The 19,725-nt window shown below is 43.4% G+C and overlaps 1 protein-coding gene across 11 annotated transcripts in view; it reads left to right on the forward strand.

Moving 5' to 3' along the window:
• Prkn (parkin RBR E3 ubiquitin protein ligase) overlaps nt 1-19,725 on the forward strand; it is a 1,173,661-nt gene that overhangs the window by 386,995 nt on the left and 766,941 nt on the right. For all 11 annotated transcript variants that reach the window (XR_007348672.1, XM_048805871.1, XM_048805865.1 and 8 more), the window contains exon 4: nt 11,819-11,937. Coding sequence is in view for 10 of the 11 variants with exons in the window: in XM_048805871.1 (XP_048661828.1) it covers nt 11,819-11,937 (119 nt within the window). In the remaining variant the exon portion in view is untranslated. The remainder of the gene's footprint in view (nt 1-11,818; nt 11,938-19,725) is intronic.

A 19,725-nucleotide genomic window follows, 5' to 3' on the forward strand; every position in this document is an offset into this window, starting at 1 on the left:
AGCTGCATTGCTGGACAGCACAAAGCCAGAGTCACAGGATGTTCTGTGGCCTGGTGCTGCCCTGGGATCCCTCTGCATGGCCTCTACCTTGTAATGTTTTATTTCCCAGCTAAGGGCTGGCTGCCTTATGTCTGTCTGATTTCCAGGTTTCATGCAGTCAGTCATTCTGACAAGATAGGAAGAGTGTATCACGCAAGGACTCAGTTCAGCTTGAACATGGAGAGCAACAGTGGAAATTGAGGTTAGAAAAATAAGTTCCTTGCAAGCAATGGAAGTACCAGGTTCACTAAGCAAAGGTGTCTGAGTCATTTTCAAGAGATAATGAGGAGATATTTAAGGAGAACAATATGATCAAAAATTTACCATAGGGAAATGAATCTCAAAGCACTTTGGAGAAATGAGAGGTTCTGGAAAGTTTAAGGCAGAGTGACCTTTTAGGAAATTACTATAGTCCAGAGAAGGTGTGGGGAACAGAGGAACATTCACAAAGGTAAGAGACAAGGCCCCTACTCTGAGACTCAGGTGGCCATGACATGGCAGGGGACATTGCAAATTTACCTACGTTTCAAATGGCAGAGAAAATAGACTGTTTCCTAATATTAATACCAGTTTTAGGAAAAGAAGTAGCAACATTTTGGTTTAATGGTAGCAATTGAATTAATGGTAGCTTCTTTGACACATCTTTATCTGTGTTTTATGATTCTTGGTGAAATTTCACCAATATTGGTAGAATAAAAATGCCAAGGTGGCTAGTTCTTGCTGCATACTTGCCTTAGGTATGTCTCATGTGTGCAGTCAACTTAGCGAACAGAGATGTTCATGTAATTTATGGCTGTGGCTATGCCAATGTGCTGTGGAGCTTGAGGGCTTTTCTGTGGCAGGAACGATAATGCTGTGAAGAGTGGGTTAAGAACACAAGGGAGCAGGGCTGGGTAGCTCAGTGGTAGAGTGCTTGCCTACCACTGGGTTCAATTCTCAGCACCACATATAAACAAAGTAGAGGTCCACGGACAACTAAAAAAATATTGAAACTAAAAAGAATGCAGGGAAGGATCACACTGATGTGGGCAGATCGGGTGGCCAGGGAAATGGAAGTTGAGTAGAAATACAGCAAAATCAGCAAATCCTTTATGCTCACTTAGGATGTGTCTCCTGCACCCCGCCTCTGAAGCCATCACTTGGTTGGGTGTTATTGGTTTCCAAATCGCTCCCTAAGCTCTGAGAAACAGCAAGGAAAGAAGTGGGGTCTCTATCCTTAGGAAACTATGGCTGTACAAATAAGCAGGTGTACACTATATAACATTATAAATTAATAACAGATGTGAGCCAAATTAACCAGGTGCTGAGGACCCACCAGAGGTTGGCTCTGCACACCACAGCGTGGAAAGCGGGGTGGAGCACCCACACAGAGGGCATCTCCTTGGGTGTCACTACAGATCATCCTAGTGCAGGGGACTTTGGTCTGAGGCTGCAGAGGCCTGAGGGTGCGGAGGAGAGCACACTTTATGTTTTCCTTCCTGGGTAGGATGCCATACAGGCAGCGGTAACTGTTTGGAGGGTGGTTGGGCACAAATCCCAATGGGCCATGAGGAAGAACTTCAGCTCTGAAAGGCAATTGATTTTATTATTTTAATCACCTGAGTAAACAGTGCATATTCTGGGAATGTTGTGTTGGTAAGTCATAAGAAATTACATATTTCTGAAAAAATGGAGATCTATTTTGCAGTAAGACGTGAAGTGTGAATGTGTCTTTAAACGAGACAGAACTGATTCTTTAGTGTAAAGCCCCTGGCCTGGCATGCTTCTGGGCACCTGCCTGGGGAGCTGGATGTCACCATACCACTTTGTCATGGAAGGTCACCACTGCAGGAAACTTAAACCCAGGACTTTTTTTTAAAGTGATGACACAATATGTTTTTAGAATATAATTCTTCCTGCAAAAATTTGGAAGTATACTGATTCAGGAGGAGAGCAGGACACAGGGACAGGAGCTCTTGCTGGGCTTTGGGCACCATTGCAGAAGTCCCAGCCATGATTGAGGCTGGGAAGGAGAAGAAAGAATGAACTGAGTGCAGGATGGGAGGTGGCTGTGGAGAGGAGGCCGACTAGGTGTCTGGTTTTTCAGCTGTTGAAGTCCACCACGACTGTGCTGATCAGTCACCTAGGACACAAGGTACCCAAGTTCCAGAGAATGCAGTTGAAAGAGTGCAGACATAGAACTGGAGGTCAGGGGACTCTGGGGGCTGAGCTAGTCCCAGTTCTAAGCTTCCCTTCCCTGAAGCAATGTGTCTGTTTTTTCATCCACACGTTGAAAGGTTTTCTCAGAGTTTCTTATAGGGCCTTGCTTTCTGTGGGATGCATGTATGCTGTGACCCTGGGGACCCCAGACAAGCTGTGACAGGGGATGAGGGGGGATGTCCCCATGGTCACTGCCTCACAATGCTGAGCAAACACTTGATGTGGAGCACATATCTTCCCCCGGGCTTCTGAGGTCTTCCAGGAGGGAGGAGTGGGTGTACCTGGACAGAATACAGAATTGTGGGAATGTGACGCTAGATCAAGTCTGAAAATGGAATCAAAGGATTTTCTGTATGTAATATTTCCACAATGAAAGTGTGTGTTGTCATCCCACTCTGAGTTTATCGTCCACTCTCCGTCGTCCACTCTCTAAGCACACCAGAACCTGTCCTGCAATGTAGGCACTGTAAGGTGGGGTGGATCCTTGTCAGTGTTACTCCTGGATTCTCAAACTGTCTTGAGGCTTGTCTTGATCATTGTGTGACTTTCCCCTCCTATTACTAGAGTGTCACGCACACATGAGAGTCTTGTCAATATTTGGTGTTAATGTCATTGGTGGGTGGAATCAGTGGGTACCTTCAGGACCACCCCCTACTTCCTCATCACTAGTCTCTTCCCTTAACCAAATCTTGGCTTTAGGCAGGCAAGATTTAGATTAGCTCAGAAAGCTAGGCATTGCCTGAAAAATTAGGAATTTATGTCTTTACTTTTTTCTATGGATTGTTAATGAGGAAGTCTGTTTTTATTTTAAATTTCTCTAAATTTAGTTTTCCTTTTATAGATGTAGTAAAGAATATGTGCTGGCCTGTGAGCCGGTCAGAGTCTCAAAGCTGGGCACTTGTCCTTGTCTGCGGGAAGGCAAAACCAGAGGAGGCACAGGTGTGACGGTACTACGCAGAGCAGGCCAGGCCTTCCTGGGCTTTCACAGTCGCGTCACAGTGAACGTCTTGGCCTTCCCTCAGGGTTCCATCAGTCAGTGGGATGGGTATTTATACACCTGGGACCACATCTTCAGGGGTGGGGGTGGGTGGTGCATAAGCCCTGCGCATAGGCGCTCACCATCTTGGGGAGAGCTGACTAAGCCACCACAGGGTGGGGGTGGCTGGACGGATGCTTCGGGCTGCTAGACGTTCAGCTGGAAGGGAACTGAGAGCAGTGAGGATTTGGAGCAGGAGAGAGGCAGCCCCTGAGCTGGGTCGTGGTGCCCTGCAAGGACCTTGATGGGTCCTAGGAGGCCCTTTGAGTTGGAAACACCTTTGATTGAAAGACTTTCTTAGAGCCAAAGTTATTCTATTACTTATTTTTAGAATCATACATCATTCACAATATTATCAGCCTTGATTAATAAAAACAAATAATTTTATCTTCCCCCCGGCATGATGTCAACACCATACACTTCTAACCAATTATTGTATCACTAAAAAAATTATTCTTTTATTTTATTACATAGTAAAATCTCAATATACCACAGGCTTTTTGAAATCAATACTAGAAAAGATCATGTGGTTATTGTTTGGTAAATGCAAAATAAGATACTTAAACACCAGAATAAGATGGGAAATATTATATTTAAAACATTAATACAAAGATAATTATGTTAGCTATTGTAGATGAAATGGAATGAAGAATGTGGAAGGTGGAGGCTCACATCTTGCTTGCCATATTTTCTAATTAATGCCATTCTTCCGAGTATTCGTTTACTTAACAGGTTTGTCTAGCAGAAAATCTTAAATAAGGAAATTTTAAAATTATTTGTTAAATATCATGAAAAGTATCATTTCTGTAAAAATAAATAAGAAATTCTATTGATTCTTAGGTCATGTCACGGATTGTCATTTCTTGGTATAACGTCCAATTTGTAGGATATGTACTAACCCTTAAAAACGGGACTTCATTTGCTTCGTAGGTAATTGCCCTACCTGCACATTCTTGCTGAATGCCAGAACTATAAAATGTTAATGGAAATTTCCATGAAACCTTTAGCACTGATTGAATGAGGAAGTGGGGGTGGTAAGACAGGAGCTGGGCAGATTTAGTGATTGCTGGCCATGGTCCATAATTGCCAACCCCGTTAAAGTGCCACTTCTAACAGTCCTGGACTCAATTCCCTACTGTATTTAGTGAAACCACCTTCTGTGTCATTGTTATTATCACTTGGTCAGGGGCAAAGCAGGTGCTTTGTAATCAGGAAAACTTCTATTCAAATCTCTGATTACCCCCATTGCTGCCTTAGGGACTACACTCAGCCCCCGAGCTTCTATTTCCTCAGTTATAAAAAGATGACTATTGAGCCTGGATTTCAAAGAATAGGCACTAATTTGGCAAGTCTGCCATTAAGTGAAATTTTGGAATTCATTTTGAATCCCCTTCAGTACCATTTTGCAATCATACAATAAAATATCATTTTTATTTTGGATAGGTAGACTTAATGTTTTTTACTTGCATTAGCCAGCTTGAAAATTGTGTCCATTGGACTGGATCCATATAATTGCTTGCTATTTCCATTCCTAGTTTTTCTACAATTCACCTGTATCTCTTGCATCATAATAAAAAAGTGATTCATGAAAAGCGATGTGATTCCAGTAAACTTTAAATTAGTTTAAGGACTTTCCATCATGGTTTATGTTCTATAACATTAAATAGATTGAAAATGATTTGGTTGGGTAAGAAAAAATTTTTGGAATAATTATTTAAGAATGTACACCTCAGCTATTTCTTAAATTTTAGAATAGACTTAAGATGTAAATACTGTGTAAGACTCAACATTTATGAAGGCAGGGAGTGGCCACCTGGTACATGGGAGTAACTTGAGTTGGAAATTTGGGGAGAAACAGAACTGTGGGGAACCTTCCCTGTGCCAGACCCTGTGTCAAATGCTTCACCTGTATTATTGTTTTTAAAATCCTTAATACAGCCTGTGAGGTAGGAAATATTATCATCTCAGCTTTGCAGATGGAGCAGGCAACAGGAGTCAAGTGAGTTGCACTGTGGGACCAGGCAACACTGGGGTTTGACCAGTGTTGGACACAGATGTTCCAACTCGGAGAGGTGCCACCCCTTAGGTCATGAGGCATCCTGAGATCTCATTTTGAGGAAATCCTGTGCAATTATCTGGGGTGCCAGCATCTGTATTTGAATTCTAGATTGTCACTCAACATTCTGGAGAGCTTGGTCTTTGCTGGCACTCTCTTGTCCCTTGCACATTTTTAGGAAGACTAAGCAATAGAATCAACTGTTTGGTTTTGAATCTTGTTATTTATTTAAAACTAATCCTTATATTATGCCTAACTCCACAGTTTTGTCTTGGCATGAGAAGTTTAGTTATTACTTTCAAAATGAATAATGAAAAAACAAATTGGCAACAACAACCAAAAAAAGGAAAAGTAAGGGGAAAAAAAAGAGAAGAAAACAGGAAAACACCTTAGGCAAAAGAAATAGATTTAATCAGCAATTTTTGCCTCACCAGATGAAATTATTGTGTAAATACATTCATCAAAAACACTAGCACAAAAATGGAGAATTAAGTTGTAACTTTTGAGGATAGAGTCTCTTTAGGGATTACTAAGCATGTTTTAGGAGTAGATGCACCTGATGGGTGGTTATGTAATTGAAAGCTGTGGCTAATACAGCATCCCCTAGGTTACTCCCTGGGAGTTAGGAACAGGTCTTGTTAAAAGCATGGAGTAGTGTGGATGGATTCAGTTGGCTGTCACAGCGTACTGGACAAGGATTGGAGCAGAGAGTCATTTGTCTGTAGAGCATCTTGTTAGAGATAAGTTTTCAGATTATGAATCCTAACACTTAATTATACCAAGTCCTAGAATTGGACATGAGTCACTTTTGTGATAAGTTAGTGCTGATGTTACTGATTTCAAACATGACCGTTCCAACACCGCGGGCTGCTAGTCCGGCAGGTTGGGTCTGTGGCCAGGTGTTCTGTTTGGTCATCGGGACTCTGTTCTAATTTATATCCCTGTTTTGCCCTCACTCTCCTGCACCTGCCACAATTTTCACAACATTTAAAATACAGGAGAATTTACTGACCTAGCAAATACTCATTGTTTACCAAGTACAGAGAGCCTCACTAGCTGTTTGAAACATAATACGGAGTGAAGAGTTCCGTACAGGGAGGACCGCATTCATCGGAAGAAGGGGTGAGTATTTGCCAAGTCAGAGGCAGAACGCGCTGACGGCCAGTGCTGGACCTGGAGGCATCACAAGCCTTCAGGAGGTCAGGAAGAGTGGCAGACTCATAGGGCAAGACAGGCCTATGGCACCACGCTCAGGGCCACAAAGGGAGAGAGAGGTAAGATCGGCCACGTTCATCAATGGACTAAATGACATTTCCAGGGAGTGCTAACCTTGGCACTAGAGGGAGTCTCTAGTAAGAAAATGACCTGCCCCACTGAACTTTTCCCCACCCTGCCCCATCATTTGCATTACGTGAAAATGGATATAATCCTCATCTTTTCTATGATCCAAGGAGAGGTACTGTGCAGGAGAGGCGATGCAGGAAGTCCATGCTGATTGGACCCAGGTGGAGCACTTTATATTTATTCCATGTGCAATGTTCAGCCTGAAACTAACAGTTTCATGTCAATATGGGAGAGGACAATTGTTTAAAGGTGACAGGATGAAGCTGTCTGCTTTCCTGCACATAGACATTAGTTTTTAGGGAGAAATATCTTTATGGGCACACACAAGAAAGAATTCTTACAAGAAGTGCTCTTCCAACTGGAACTTCAGCACAGGTCATTTTCTTACTAGAGACCTTCCTCTAGTGCCAAGGTTAGTGCTCTCTGGAAATGTCATTTAGTCTAGTGATGAACGTGACCATCCTTACATCTCAGGTCAGTGTTCAGAGGTGGTCATAAGAGTCGGGGTGGCATGATTGCTGCCTAGGCTAAAGTCAGGAGCTGATCCACTTGGGGAAGGAAACAGCCCACCACAGGATAGAAGACCTGTTCTGCTGTAGCACTGCGAAGGACGCAAACCCACCTACCTGACCTCCGTGCCTCAGACTCAGACCTCCCCTTTCCCCTTCTCTCTGGTCAACATCTATTATTACTATTGGCTTAGTTTAAAATGAGCCAGTGTATTTTTCATGGTGGCAGAAGAGCCTCTTTAGCATTGTTTGTTGTCCAAAGTGCTGATGCCAGAGGGTGGCCAGATATGGGGCACTTAAAATTTTTGTGCTGTCCAGTTGGGTAGCTGCTATCGAGACAGACTTTAAAATTGAAATTGCTTAAAACTAATAAAACAAAAAAGGGTAATTTCTAGCTGAGTTTCAAATTCTCAATAACCACATGTAGTTAATGGCCACATAGTCTATGTATGTAGGTGAGAGGGAACAGATGAAGGACATTTCCATCAACAGGAAGCTCTCCTGGGCAGTGATGTTCTACTTAATATTGTAATGTGCTCAAGTGAGACAAATATCAGTTTATATCAATTGTGTCGCCGCTGCTTCGCTCTGTTAGAGTATGTTGATACAGAACATTATTTTACCTAGGTATAAGACATATTGCATCTTACTCTCTATCTCCCTTGAAAACAAATTATCCAATCAATTAAACTCGTGATTTGCTGTGACAGGCCATCATGGAAACTTCTGAGTTTCATGGAAAACTTTCCTCAGAATCAGAATGACTTTTCCTAAATTTCTATATCTTATTTAAAGAGTCATTGGGGCTGGTATTGGGTGGGCTTGCTTAGCATGTGCAAGGCCTTGGGTTCAATCCACAGCACCAAAAATGAAGTATAATGAAAAAATCGAAAAATGATTTTTTCAGGATTTTAGCCCATTATCTAAAATATACTAAAAAAATAAATATCTGAAGATTATGCTGTTTTACAAAAGGACAAAGCAAATATTTCTTTTTAAATGTGGGGTTTCCTTGATAGTTTGCTAGTATTAATGCTTTAGCAAATTTTTAGAGCAAGAAAATAAAGAGAAAAGAGATTCGACTAAGAATCAATGAGAAAAGTGGGAGAGAAAAACTAGAGATGATAGAATTATAATGCTAAGGAATGGCAGAAACCAATGGACCCTGTGCTCTGGCTCACCTTCCTGGCCTCTCAGAGGGCCACAGCTCACTGTGCTTTTAACTTCCCTGCAAGGAAAAGAAAACGAACTTCTGATTGAAATCAATAGAACTCACTTGCAAAATCATCATAGCAGTGGGGTAGAAGGTTCACCCTTTGATGGCTCTGTGTGAGGGGAGGACTGGCCCCTGGGCAGGCTCCCCAGGAGCTCCTGAGGAAGCTGAGCCAAACATTAGCAGGTTAGCCCACTGTGGATCAAGCCTGTACATCCTTCCTCGGAATTCTTCTTTACATGTTTTCCCCCTGAGCCATACAGTTTCCCAAGATGCACAGGCTTCCCAGTCAAGTCAAGTTTGGGTGTGCTGTGCACCACCCTGCCTCTGGAGGGGCTGGGACGCTCTGCAGCTTGCCGTAGTCAGAGGCTGGCTGCACTAGGCTTCACTAAGTGTAACCTAAATGGGTTGGGTCAAAGAGTCACAAGCATTCTTGGCTCAATAGCTTGTAAACCATCACAGAGTTCTGTAAAATATGCTTCAAGTGTGCTTGATTATCCTACAAATAGAGCCACTGAGCTAACCAAACGGTGCAAGAAGTTCTGTATAGATAGATAGATATAGATCTGTAGATAGATGTAGATCTGTATATAGTTGAAATATATCTATTATATTCTTTATTATTTAAAGTTCTTCTTTTAAGGAGCTGAACAATTTAAGATGAAGAAGCATAGCATCTACAACTTCAGTGCAAAAGCTTTAGTTGAAAAACGTGTAAATATATAGTATATAGTATATGAGTAAATATATATCTACATAGTATATAGTATATGTGTGTATGTGGGCACGCACGCACGCGCACACATACACACACACACAGGATGTGCCCAAACAAACGTGCCAAAATGTTCTTAATTGACAAACTGGAAAGACGTGACTGGCACAATCTCTGTAATATTTCTCTAAGTTTGAACTTATTAGAGAAAATGAGGGAAGCAGGAGGCGCTGCCCCAGTGACTTGGGGTCAGGAAGGCTCTGCCGCGTGAGCGTGGACTAGGAGAGGAAAGGAGAGCCACAGACAAGTCCGGGAGCCTGGGGTCTCTGGGGGACTTGTGCGTGCCCAGGGGAAGGCCCTCGGGCCCTGGAGGTGCCTGGCCACGATGACCCCATCTGCGAGGCGGAACCTCGGCCTCGGGTCGCTGCCCGGGAGCTTCCCGGTGGTGTGTGGCTTTATGCCTGTCCAGTGCGCCCAGGCCAGCGCGCCGCAGAGGATGCCAAGTTTAAATTGTGTTCTGCGGCCAGACAGGCAGGGGAGCCATGGGAGGGAGGCCTCTGGTGTACCTGAGGCCCCCTGCTTGGTGGAGCGCAGCCGGCAGCGGGATGAGAGGCAGGGGGACCGGCCTGACCTTGGTCTTCCCCAAGCTGGCCATGAATCCCACCCTGCGGCCGGCCGTGGGAAGCAGTGGGTAATGGATGGCGTGTCACCCGCGCTTCGCGCTTCTAGGGCACACACGTGGGCATGCGGGGTTTCTGAATAACTTCTCAAGGACTTCAGTGAAGCTCGAAGCGCGGAGGGGAGGGCTCCCAGTCTTGGCAGCGGCCTCAGGCTCCTGGGCTGGATAATACCCAGGCCCCCAGGCCGCTGTTGCCCTGCGGGGAGGACCTCGGTCCCGCCCTTTTTCCTCTCTTCCTCCCCTAAGCGGTTGCGCATCTCCTCTCTGCACAGTGCTGGCCCCTGAAACCCTGACTCCCATTCGGAAAGCTTCGCTTCTCCTGTTCTATTTCTTCCTCCTCTTTGTTGTTTAACCTTCACAGTAGGTTATAAAAACTGTGAAATTGGATTTGTTCATATTGCTGATAAAGGTTTTAGCAGTAAGGGCTCCTGCCACCTTCACCAAGTTGTTACTACAGTTAAAATTGTCACGTTCTTGTGATCTTTTGCTAGTCAGTCCTTTATTATTTTATGACTATTTATATAACATTGATAATGGTTCTATGTTTCATTTAAGGTATATAAACCATAAGAATATATCTTATGTAATTATTATATTTGGCAATAATAATGTGACATCATAAACCTGGATATCTCCCCCATTCAGGCATTGATGTTACTGGGGGTATTAAAAAATAATTATTTACCATCAGTGTAAACATACATTTACATTTCCTCTTTTCAAAAAAAGCTACATATTTATCTCTGGAGACTAATAAGTATAAAATATATTATAAATCACAAATTTATAAAACTTGACATCTTTATTGTATCTTATATTTCACAAAGTTTTATCACCTGCATTATTGGTAAAGGTGGTTAAACAAATAGCAATCCAAAATGTATACGTAGTCTTTTTCCAATAAATTAGGGAAACAAATAGAACTGCATAGGACTCCAGAAACTTCTGTTGATTTCTCATTGTATCTGTACTATCTGTTTGAGTAGACCATATGCATTTGGGAGGCTGTTTTCTCATTCATAATCATAAGAAATGCTAATTATTTATAGATGCTTCTGATGATACCAATAAAATTTTAAATAAACTATTATGCCAGGTCACGTCATGTGACACCACCTGCCTCCTGCTACTCCCCCTCCCCAGCAACAGGTAAGGATTAAAAGAAATAACTACTAAGTAATTGTAGAAACTTAGAAATTTAGAAAGACTATTATTTTATTGATCAGTGCTTCTGAATAAAGTTAGTTGTCCTCAGATATCCAAGTATGAGACCATCCTAAAGGATTCTCCTAATTGAAGGAGTAACATAATCCCTGCATGTTGACATTCTAGAGAAATGATCAGAGATGTTTAATTATTGAATCCGCTTTTCCATTCACCTTTTGCTCTTGAAACTATACTATTTGAATGGCACTTATCTAGCTAGAGGGAGTATTAGTAAAATGCAGAGCACCCGTTTCTACCCATGGCTGCTGGAACTGTGCAGCTCCCCAGGGTTCAGGGCTCTCCTTTAATGTGTGTCTGAGTTTTGGCAAGTCCCCTGGAAAACCAGCTAGCGTGATCCTATCACACATATCATGAGAAATGGGCTGGTTTGTTTATGCAGATAAAGTTTTTAAGAGGAAAAGGCTGGAGCCTTCATAACTGTGTTCAGAAGCATGAAATAGAATTCAGGAACCGTGATCTCTGCATTCCCTGTCCCCCTTTCAAACATGAGCGGCAAAGAGCGCGTTTCCTTTCACTGTGCTGCAAACAGAGTTGGCCCCTCTCCTGGCTGCAGGTTGCTTACTTTATTGAGTAAGCCATAGAACCATTGGCAAGGAAAAGAAAAGATTTTCACTCATTTGAGCATAAAACTAAATTTTCTAGATTTAATTATCATCTCCTCATTGGTATATTTATTCCAAAAATGTTTCAAAATGTCCCTGAAGAGTTAGTTTTAAAACCTTCCTCTAACAAGCTGATGAAGAGAACTGGTTTCAGTTTGGATTTGGCACTGACGGCTACTTCCTCTGCTTTTGCCCACAGGTAGACCAACCTACAACAGCTTTTATGTGTACTGCAAAGGCCCCTGTCAAGGGGTGCAGCCGGGGAAGCTCCGGGTTCGGTGTGGCACCTGCAGGCAAGCCACGCTCACCTTGGCCCAGGTAAGGACGAGCAGTGCCACCACGGGACTGCCAGCACAGGGGCGACTGGCGAGCTGCCCCTCACTGTTTGTCAGCACGAGTCGCCCACTGCTGAAAATAAGGCACTCTTCTGGGTGTTTGTCACAGCTTATGACTTGAAGCTTCATTTTAACATAAAGCTTTGCCTTCGCATTTCTCTCTACTGGTGGTGCCCGGTCATTCTCCCACCGAAAGGCAGTGTGGAGACTGCTTTTGTAACAGAAGGGGCTGGGCATTGGTGGGGCTGGTTTTTAGATGAGACCCTGCAAGGAGGGGCCTCTGTGGTTCTGGAAAGGTTTTGCATCTGGAGCTGCACGATGCCTGAGTGGCTTCATCCATGCTCCAGGTCCAACAGACTCTGCACTAAAGATCAATGCACAGAAGGTCACTAACTGTAAGTTACACCTCAATAAAAAAAAGTGAAAAGGGAAGTTAAGGATCATGGTCAGCAGAGGTCCCAACAAAGGTCTGCTGTGGCCTGCTGCTTGTTTCAGGTGCAGCCCCTGAGCCAGGAGTTACTTTTGCATTTTTAAATGGTTGGGGAAAATCAAAAGATGAAAAATACTGTGTGACCCATGAACATTCCATGAGATTTCAGTCCCATTGTCCATAAATAATAAAATTTGTTCAGGACTCAGACCCACCCATTTCTGCATGTTGGGACACAGGCTGGACAGCCTGCAGAGCCTGAATTACCCACTCTCTGGCCCAGGGGAAGAGCTTTGCTGACCTGTGATGTGATGTGAGGGATGGGCAGGTGATGCAGATGTGGCAGTGGGCAGGGCGTGGCAAGTCTGGCCAGCACAGGTGTGTGAGCACAGAGAAGAGTGCAAAGGACTCAGTGCTGGGGCACTGAGGGCTCCCATGGGGGTGATCATTCCAGCCTGGGGAGACCCCACGAAGGCAGAGCGTTCTGGTTTCACTCTGCAGGCAGTGAGGAGCCAAGGCCAGAGTAGGGACGATGGGTAATAGAAGACCTCGAGAGAGACCTCCTAGAGGAGGAGTCACAGATGCATTGCCACCAGCCGAGGACATGGCAGCACCACTAAAAGTGTGATGGGGGGTCTTCCTGTGACGCCACATTGCAGCCACACAGGGAAGCCCACCTAGGAAGCGTGGGTGAGCAGGGGCCAGGTCTCACCCGAGCAGTTGCAGGGGCCTCTCTTTCCAGGTTGTCATTGGACACTGAGTGCATCCTCCAGGCAGAAGTGCTGGCCTGGGTCCAGCACAAGATTTCCTTCAAGCTGCTCCTCTCCTCTGCCTTTTCCAAAAGGATGGCCTGTCTCTTTCCCGTTCTGATCTGCAGTCACATCCCAGTGGTCTAGAGGGTAGATATGACCTACTCTAACTTCCTGGTGAATTCTTAAAACAAACAGCACCAACAAGTTAGTGTGGAACTCCATGCTAAGTTTTTCATAAGTGACCTCATTTAATCATTTTACAGAAAAACTCTGGTTAAGTTCTATTGTACTATTATTGTCCCCCGTTTTAGATTTGAGAAGAATGAGGCTTCAAAGCTTCAGTCATTAGTCTAAGAAAACAGGAGCGTGTTAGCGTTGGCCAGGAATTTGGACCCAGACTATCCCCTCTCACTTTACAAGCTGTAGAAGGGTTTTGCCCTTTTTTGCTGTGTGGATATGTTTACATTAAGGGCCACATACCCAAATATCCACAGGGATAAGACAGGAGATACAGTCTCCCTTCAGATGTGAGCATTGAGGGGCAGTGTCACAGTGGAGGAAGAGGAGGAGGCCAATACCTGGACCTTGCTGCCTGCCAGATGTTGGGGAGCTGTGAGGTGGGACTCATTGCAGCTGGTTCCTTTTTATTTTTTGAATCAAGAGATATTTTCATTTAATACTATACTCCATGAGCAGCGGGGATAGAAAAACACAAAGAAAGCCCCTGCAACGTTTGTCTCAATATACGCAACCAAAGTAGAGCTTTGTAGGGACTAGGTGGCACGTTAATCCCAGGTGTTGAGCTGAGCCTGGAAGGGGACAGACACCAGGAAAGGTGGCTGTCGTGGGGACACGTGTGAGGTGAGCTTACAAAGATGACCCTGGAGGCAGCCCGAGAGCCCTGCTTCCTCCTCCCTGCTGGGTCAACTTGGACTGCTCACTGGCATAACAGTATCTGTTTCTTCCTTGTTGTGAGGTTCGCTCATACGTAGAGAGGACTTGATTATCAATGTTCTGTTATCCTCATTCACGTACAGGAATGCACGTGTGTGACTCTCCGTCCTGCAGTGTGGAAGCCAGGTCTGGCCAACACTTTCCCCTCCCCCTTCACCCCTATTAATGCAGAGTCACTATCATTACCAGATTAGAATAGAGTCACCTTGAGATTAAATCAGGCACCTATTCACCGGGACCAGCACTTCCAGGGAAGGGTGTCCCATTGGTAGACCAGTGGTCTCAGCACCTCACCTCAGATGCCCATCCCATGACCCCCTGTGATTTATTCCATTCCCAGACGGATCCACTTTTGATATTTAACCTTAAACTTTTATTCCCTTCACACTGTCACGCTGTTTCCTACTCTGCGCATCACTGACCCCTCTCTTACGTTGTCCTGGACCTATGTGGCTTCTCTCCTGTCACTCCGTACCCTGAGCTGCGAATCCTCAGTGTCATGGTGCAGTCATCCATTCCCTGCTGAGCACGCCCTGCAGTGCCTGTGCGCCTGCCTGATTTGTCTGCAGTATTTCCACCCCTCATATGGGGCCTTCCCTTCGCAGGGCACAGAGCCACCGTGTTGAATGAGTGACAATTGTATTTGAACCTTCACACCTTGATTCCATAGGTGCCACACCCTTCAGGAATTCTGTGTGGCATTTTATAATCATATCAGTCCTAGTAATGATTATGTGTTTGTGGTGATTTATTATTCCCTGCCTTACCTCTATATCATTATATTTGTCTCTAATTTGCGTGACAGACCTGCAAAGTAGATAGTATCATTCAATGTTTTAAACAAAGAGACTCTTTTAGTTTAAGTAAAGAGCCCAAAGTTACAGGTTAAATAATTGAGCCAAGAGTAAAAAAAAAATTCTCTTCATTTTTCCAAAGCCTTGACCTTTTGTAGGATATGTTGCTTATTATACAAATCCAGTAATCAATGTTCTATTATCTAACTACTTCCTTTGTACTTAAAATGTCACTCAAGAATACTCTTGGGGAAAAAAAAAACACATTTAAAGATTCAGGAAAAATGGAATAAACATGATTTAAAGAGAATTGATCCATATTTTTAGTAGTTACCAGAGGTAGCATAACTTGCACATAGCAGAAGATCAGACATTTCAATATTTTGTTATAGAAATGCCTGTTCAAATAATAACAAGAAAAACCACACACTCAGTAGAACCTCCTGATAGGACCCCTGAGGAGCTGCTGGCCAGTCACATTGCTGATTAACCTGCAAGCTTAGGCTTGGCAGCCATGGAGGAGTGCTGGATTTTGCCAAGGGGAATGATTTCTATGCAGAAGATGGGCAACTCTTGGGTTTCATTTTCTAGATCTTTATGAAGATCAATAACTTACATAATTTTCTGGTCATGAAAATATAAAAGAGAATATAGGATTTTAGGTGGGTGACTAGTTACAGTGGAGTGGTATGTGGTTTATTTGAATGTCTGCAAAGAGAGTTTTATACATAAGGAGAAAAATTGGAACCTCCTTAGCCACTTGAACCATTTTTGAAAAACGCAATTTTTTTCCTTCTCATCTGGAGAAAGCAGGTTGCAGCCAGCTCCGTGCATCTCATGTCTGTGTGGTCCCCTCCTACATCCTGGTGGTTGGGGGTTCATTCATAATGCCACTGTTTCCTCAACTTTATTTAAATAGTACACGTAGCAACGATGAGCTGCCTCTCCCACGTGGTGCTATAGTTAGAACCGCATCCCCTGTGTGATGTGATGCTCATAATAAGTTGGCAGGGAAGATGGACGTCTATTCCCATCCCCATGGTTTCTTTGAGTCTGAAGTTGGACCTGACCCCAAGGGTGAGTTGAGAATCATCTTGCCTACCAGTTCCTCTTCTGTTTCCAGATCCAAATGTCTTCTTTATTTCATGGTGATCTTGACCAGGGTTCCACCTAGATCAAAATAGCCTTTAGAAAAGTGAGTGCTCACTGGCAGGCAGGGGAGAAACTGGCTGAGGGAAGAAGCATGGCGAGCACTGGCGCTAAGGCTGCCCACCTGAGACAGGGCTGGACACACCTGGGGTGCCTTGTATGTGGCTGTATGTTTCTGACTGTGTTCTTGAGCAGTGAGAGGAGCACTTAAAATAACCCACTTCACTGTTTCACTCAGAGACTTCTCTAAGCGCCTGTTGATGTCAACAGAACACCATTAGACCTGTGACTGTGATGGTCTCACTGGACTGGAGGTTTAGTTAGCCTGGGTGCTGATGGCCTGGCGTCCGTCCCTGGGAATCATTCTGACAGTTGCTCCTCACCCTGCAGACTGCTCTCACTGGGTCCTGATCTCACTGTGCTCCCCCGATCCTAGAAGGGTGTCCTCCCCTTCCCCCATCATCACCAGTCACTGCTGAATTCTAGATGACCTGGGCCTCTTCGAGAAAACTAAGCTCTGCCATGGAAAGAAACTAACTGGTTTGGTCCTTCTAACTGGAAACAGACTTAAAATAGAGTCAAGGTACACATGGAGGAAAGTTAAGTTCTTGAATCTAGTCATCATTAGAAGATGGAAGGACATGGAGGTGAACTGAGAGAGAAATGCAGAGTTTTGCTTTGGAATGTCTGCCTGGGAGCAAAGTCCTGCAGGACCCCAGTTCTGATGAATTTTGCAGGTTGCTAATCTCTCAGCACCAGCTCCAGGTACCCAGTGTTATCCACACTAACATCTTTTTGTTTGCACTTAGTTTATTAGTCTTAAAATTAATCAGAAGCCAGGAGATTACTGCAGCCAAGGAGTTTGGATGATTTTTTTCCCTCTACAATCACTATAATTACTTTATCTCAAAAGGAACTTTATCTTTGCCACTCTAATGAGATACTCTGCCTTGGAATAGCATTAAAGCTAAAAGGTTTCTGATGAGAAATGGGGCAATAAATAGAATAAGATGTAAAATGCCTGGCATGATGGATTTTGTTTAAAATTGGTTTATAGATTAGGCACAATTTATGTGAGGAAATTTATTAAGAAATATAGTCTAAATGTATAATCATTTCTAAACTTAATATTTGTTACAGATTAATTGTTGGTCAGAAGTCAACTTACTTCTCTTATTGTCAAAACCTGCTCTCACATCTACGTAATGAATTGAAGTCTTAGGATATATCTAACTTACTCTCTAGTATTAGCATAGGGCATTTTTGCCCAAGTATGGCTTACTCTCCTCCATGCTTGTTATAGATTTTCTTGCCAGCCTTTCAGGTTTTCTAGAGTATTCCTTGCAAGTTATTTAATTTTTATAAAGAATATTCTGGATGTCTTGATGGTGAGGATCCTGCAATGTAGTTTTGCTTTGTGTTATCATGTCAGGCCCAGAAAGAATACAGCCTGCATGTGGATTCTCCTCTGCCAGCTCAGGTGTAGGGAGCTGAAGGTGGACGGATCTGTCCTGCAGCCCTGGGGCAGGGCTGGGAGCAAAGTCGTGCAGGACTCGGTGAGAGCAGCCCCCTCTCCTGCCATCTGCTCTGCCTGGGGACTCTGCTTGGCCTCAGGCTCCCTCCTGATCCCTCCTCCCTCTTCAATGCCCACTCTTTCCACTTTGGCTGGATGTGCTCTCTTTGGTCCTTGCCCCAGCTCCATTCCAGTTGGTGACAAGTAGAGGGTCCCCTCTGCTAGGCAAAGACAGAAGATACATCAGAGTGCACTGTGGGATCTGAACAGCTCAGAGCACCAACTATCAAGGTAGATACTTTATAAACAATCAAATAAATTATATCAGGCAAGTTGACCATTTGGAGATTTGGCCTTGGTGAGAGGATCTTCATTCAGCAGCCTGCTTAGGTACACATGTCGGGCACGGCTGTTTTTTTTTTTTGCTCTATGACTTTAACTTTCAGGAAAACTGGATGGTTTTAATGACTCCCAGAGCTTCCAGCACTGAGGTTGGAGTGGGAGAGCCCTAGATGAGAGGGGGATGGTGGGACACACAGCTCAGGAAGGGTGGACCTGGAGGAAGCTGGGGGAGGCTGTGTGGGAATCTGGGAGCCTTGGGCCTCTGACTGGGAAGGGGTGTGCCCAGCGTCACTCTGGCACCCAGGATTCTGGGTAGGAGTGCCAGAGTTACACCTACATTTGCATTTCAGATACACAGCGAATGTCTTTTTCCTTTTTGCATAAGTAGGTCCTACTCATGGGGGTGGGGTCTAGGAAAAACCTGGGAGCCCTGGGGGTGATGCTGACACCCCATGTGAGGGTAGTACAGCCCTTCACCAGATGGAGCTCTTGTTTCTGGAGAACTCCTCATGATCACTAGTGAACCAAAAACATTTTGATTAGACGGACAAAGATACCAATATGTGAACTGATGCCAGTTAAAAAAGACTCATTTCCGTTTTTGCTATAGCTACATTAATATGGACATGTGTCAGTTTATAAGAAAAAAATGAAAAATATAAAGTTGTCTATTGAACTAAATGAAATGTTACATATAAATATAAAATTGTTTAGGAGATAAGAAAAAATGTCATGTGCAAATGTAAAGTTGTTTAGGAAATAAGCAAAATGTTGTTGAACAGGGCTGCTGGTGGCTTCAGCCGCCCCCCTGACGCTGTCTTTGCTACAGCAATGTCTACCTTGTCATATGCATAATATTTCACAATAGTAAGATTTTCTTTGGCCTTATTATAGTTGTAGTGATTTCAATTAATTAAAGCCTTCAAAAATGTTGGCCAAGGTTGGTAATTCATTGGCTTTTTAATCCAGGTCATTATTTTCATTTGGACTTCGGTGGTGACACCTTTCATTGATTCCTCACTTGAGGGACTCTCTGTAATAGCAACTGGGTTTTGTTTTGTTTGAGTAATGATTTTACTTAGAAGTCTTTAAGGAGAAGACTGAGGAAAAGAAAAGAAGACATTCTTCACAGATGCAGATTCCCCAAGCATGACTCAAGGGCCCTTCCTGTACTGGGGGCTCTGAAGCTCTGGGCACCCTATTTCCCAGCCGGTCTCCATGGCTTTGTGCTGTGAATGTGTGATACTGTTTTCCCTCTCACGTGTGGCTGCACTCCTGCCCAGGTGGCTAGTGTAAGATTCTCAAAACCACAGGCAGGGAATGCAAGATGTGTTATTCTGGAAATGTTTATATTTTAAAGTGGTTAAGTTCTCTATTCTTCTTCCAAAGAACATGGTTTATATTTTGGGAGAGATAACTGATTTTTATACACATGTATCTTTATTGCAAAATACATAATGCCAATGTTAGCTATTTTTTTATGCAGAAGATATTAAAAGTTTTATAAAGTTTGTCAATAGTACCATGTGGTCAATAATTTACTTAATTGGGAATCAGTTAAGCTATCTGGAATTTTATTAATTGTGTGGGATGATACATTTCAAACATTTATCAGAAGAATTTTTATCAAAACTATATATATATATATATTAATATAGATATATATTATAATATATATATATATATATATATATATATATGTTATATTATATATATATATATATTTTGGGGTACATAACCACTGAGCCACATCCCCAACCTCCCCCTCTGTTATTTATTTATTTATTTTAAATTTAAAATTTTAGTTTCTTAGGGCCTTGCTAAGTTTCTGAGGCTG

This window comes from Marmota marmota, unplaced genomic scaffold (genome assembly GCF_001458135.2).
Source record: "Marmota marmota marmota unplaced genomic scaffold, marMar, whole genome shotgun sequence".
Classification (NCBI taxonomy): Eukaryota; Metazoa; Chordata; class Mammalia; order Rodentia; family Sciuridae; genus Marmota; species Marmota marmota.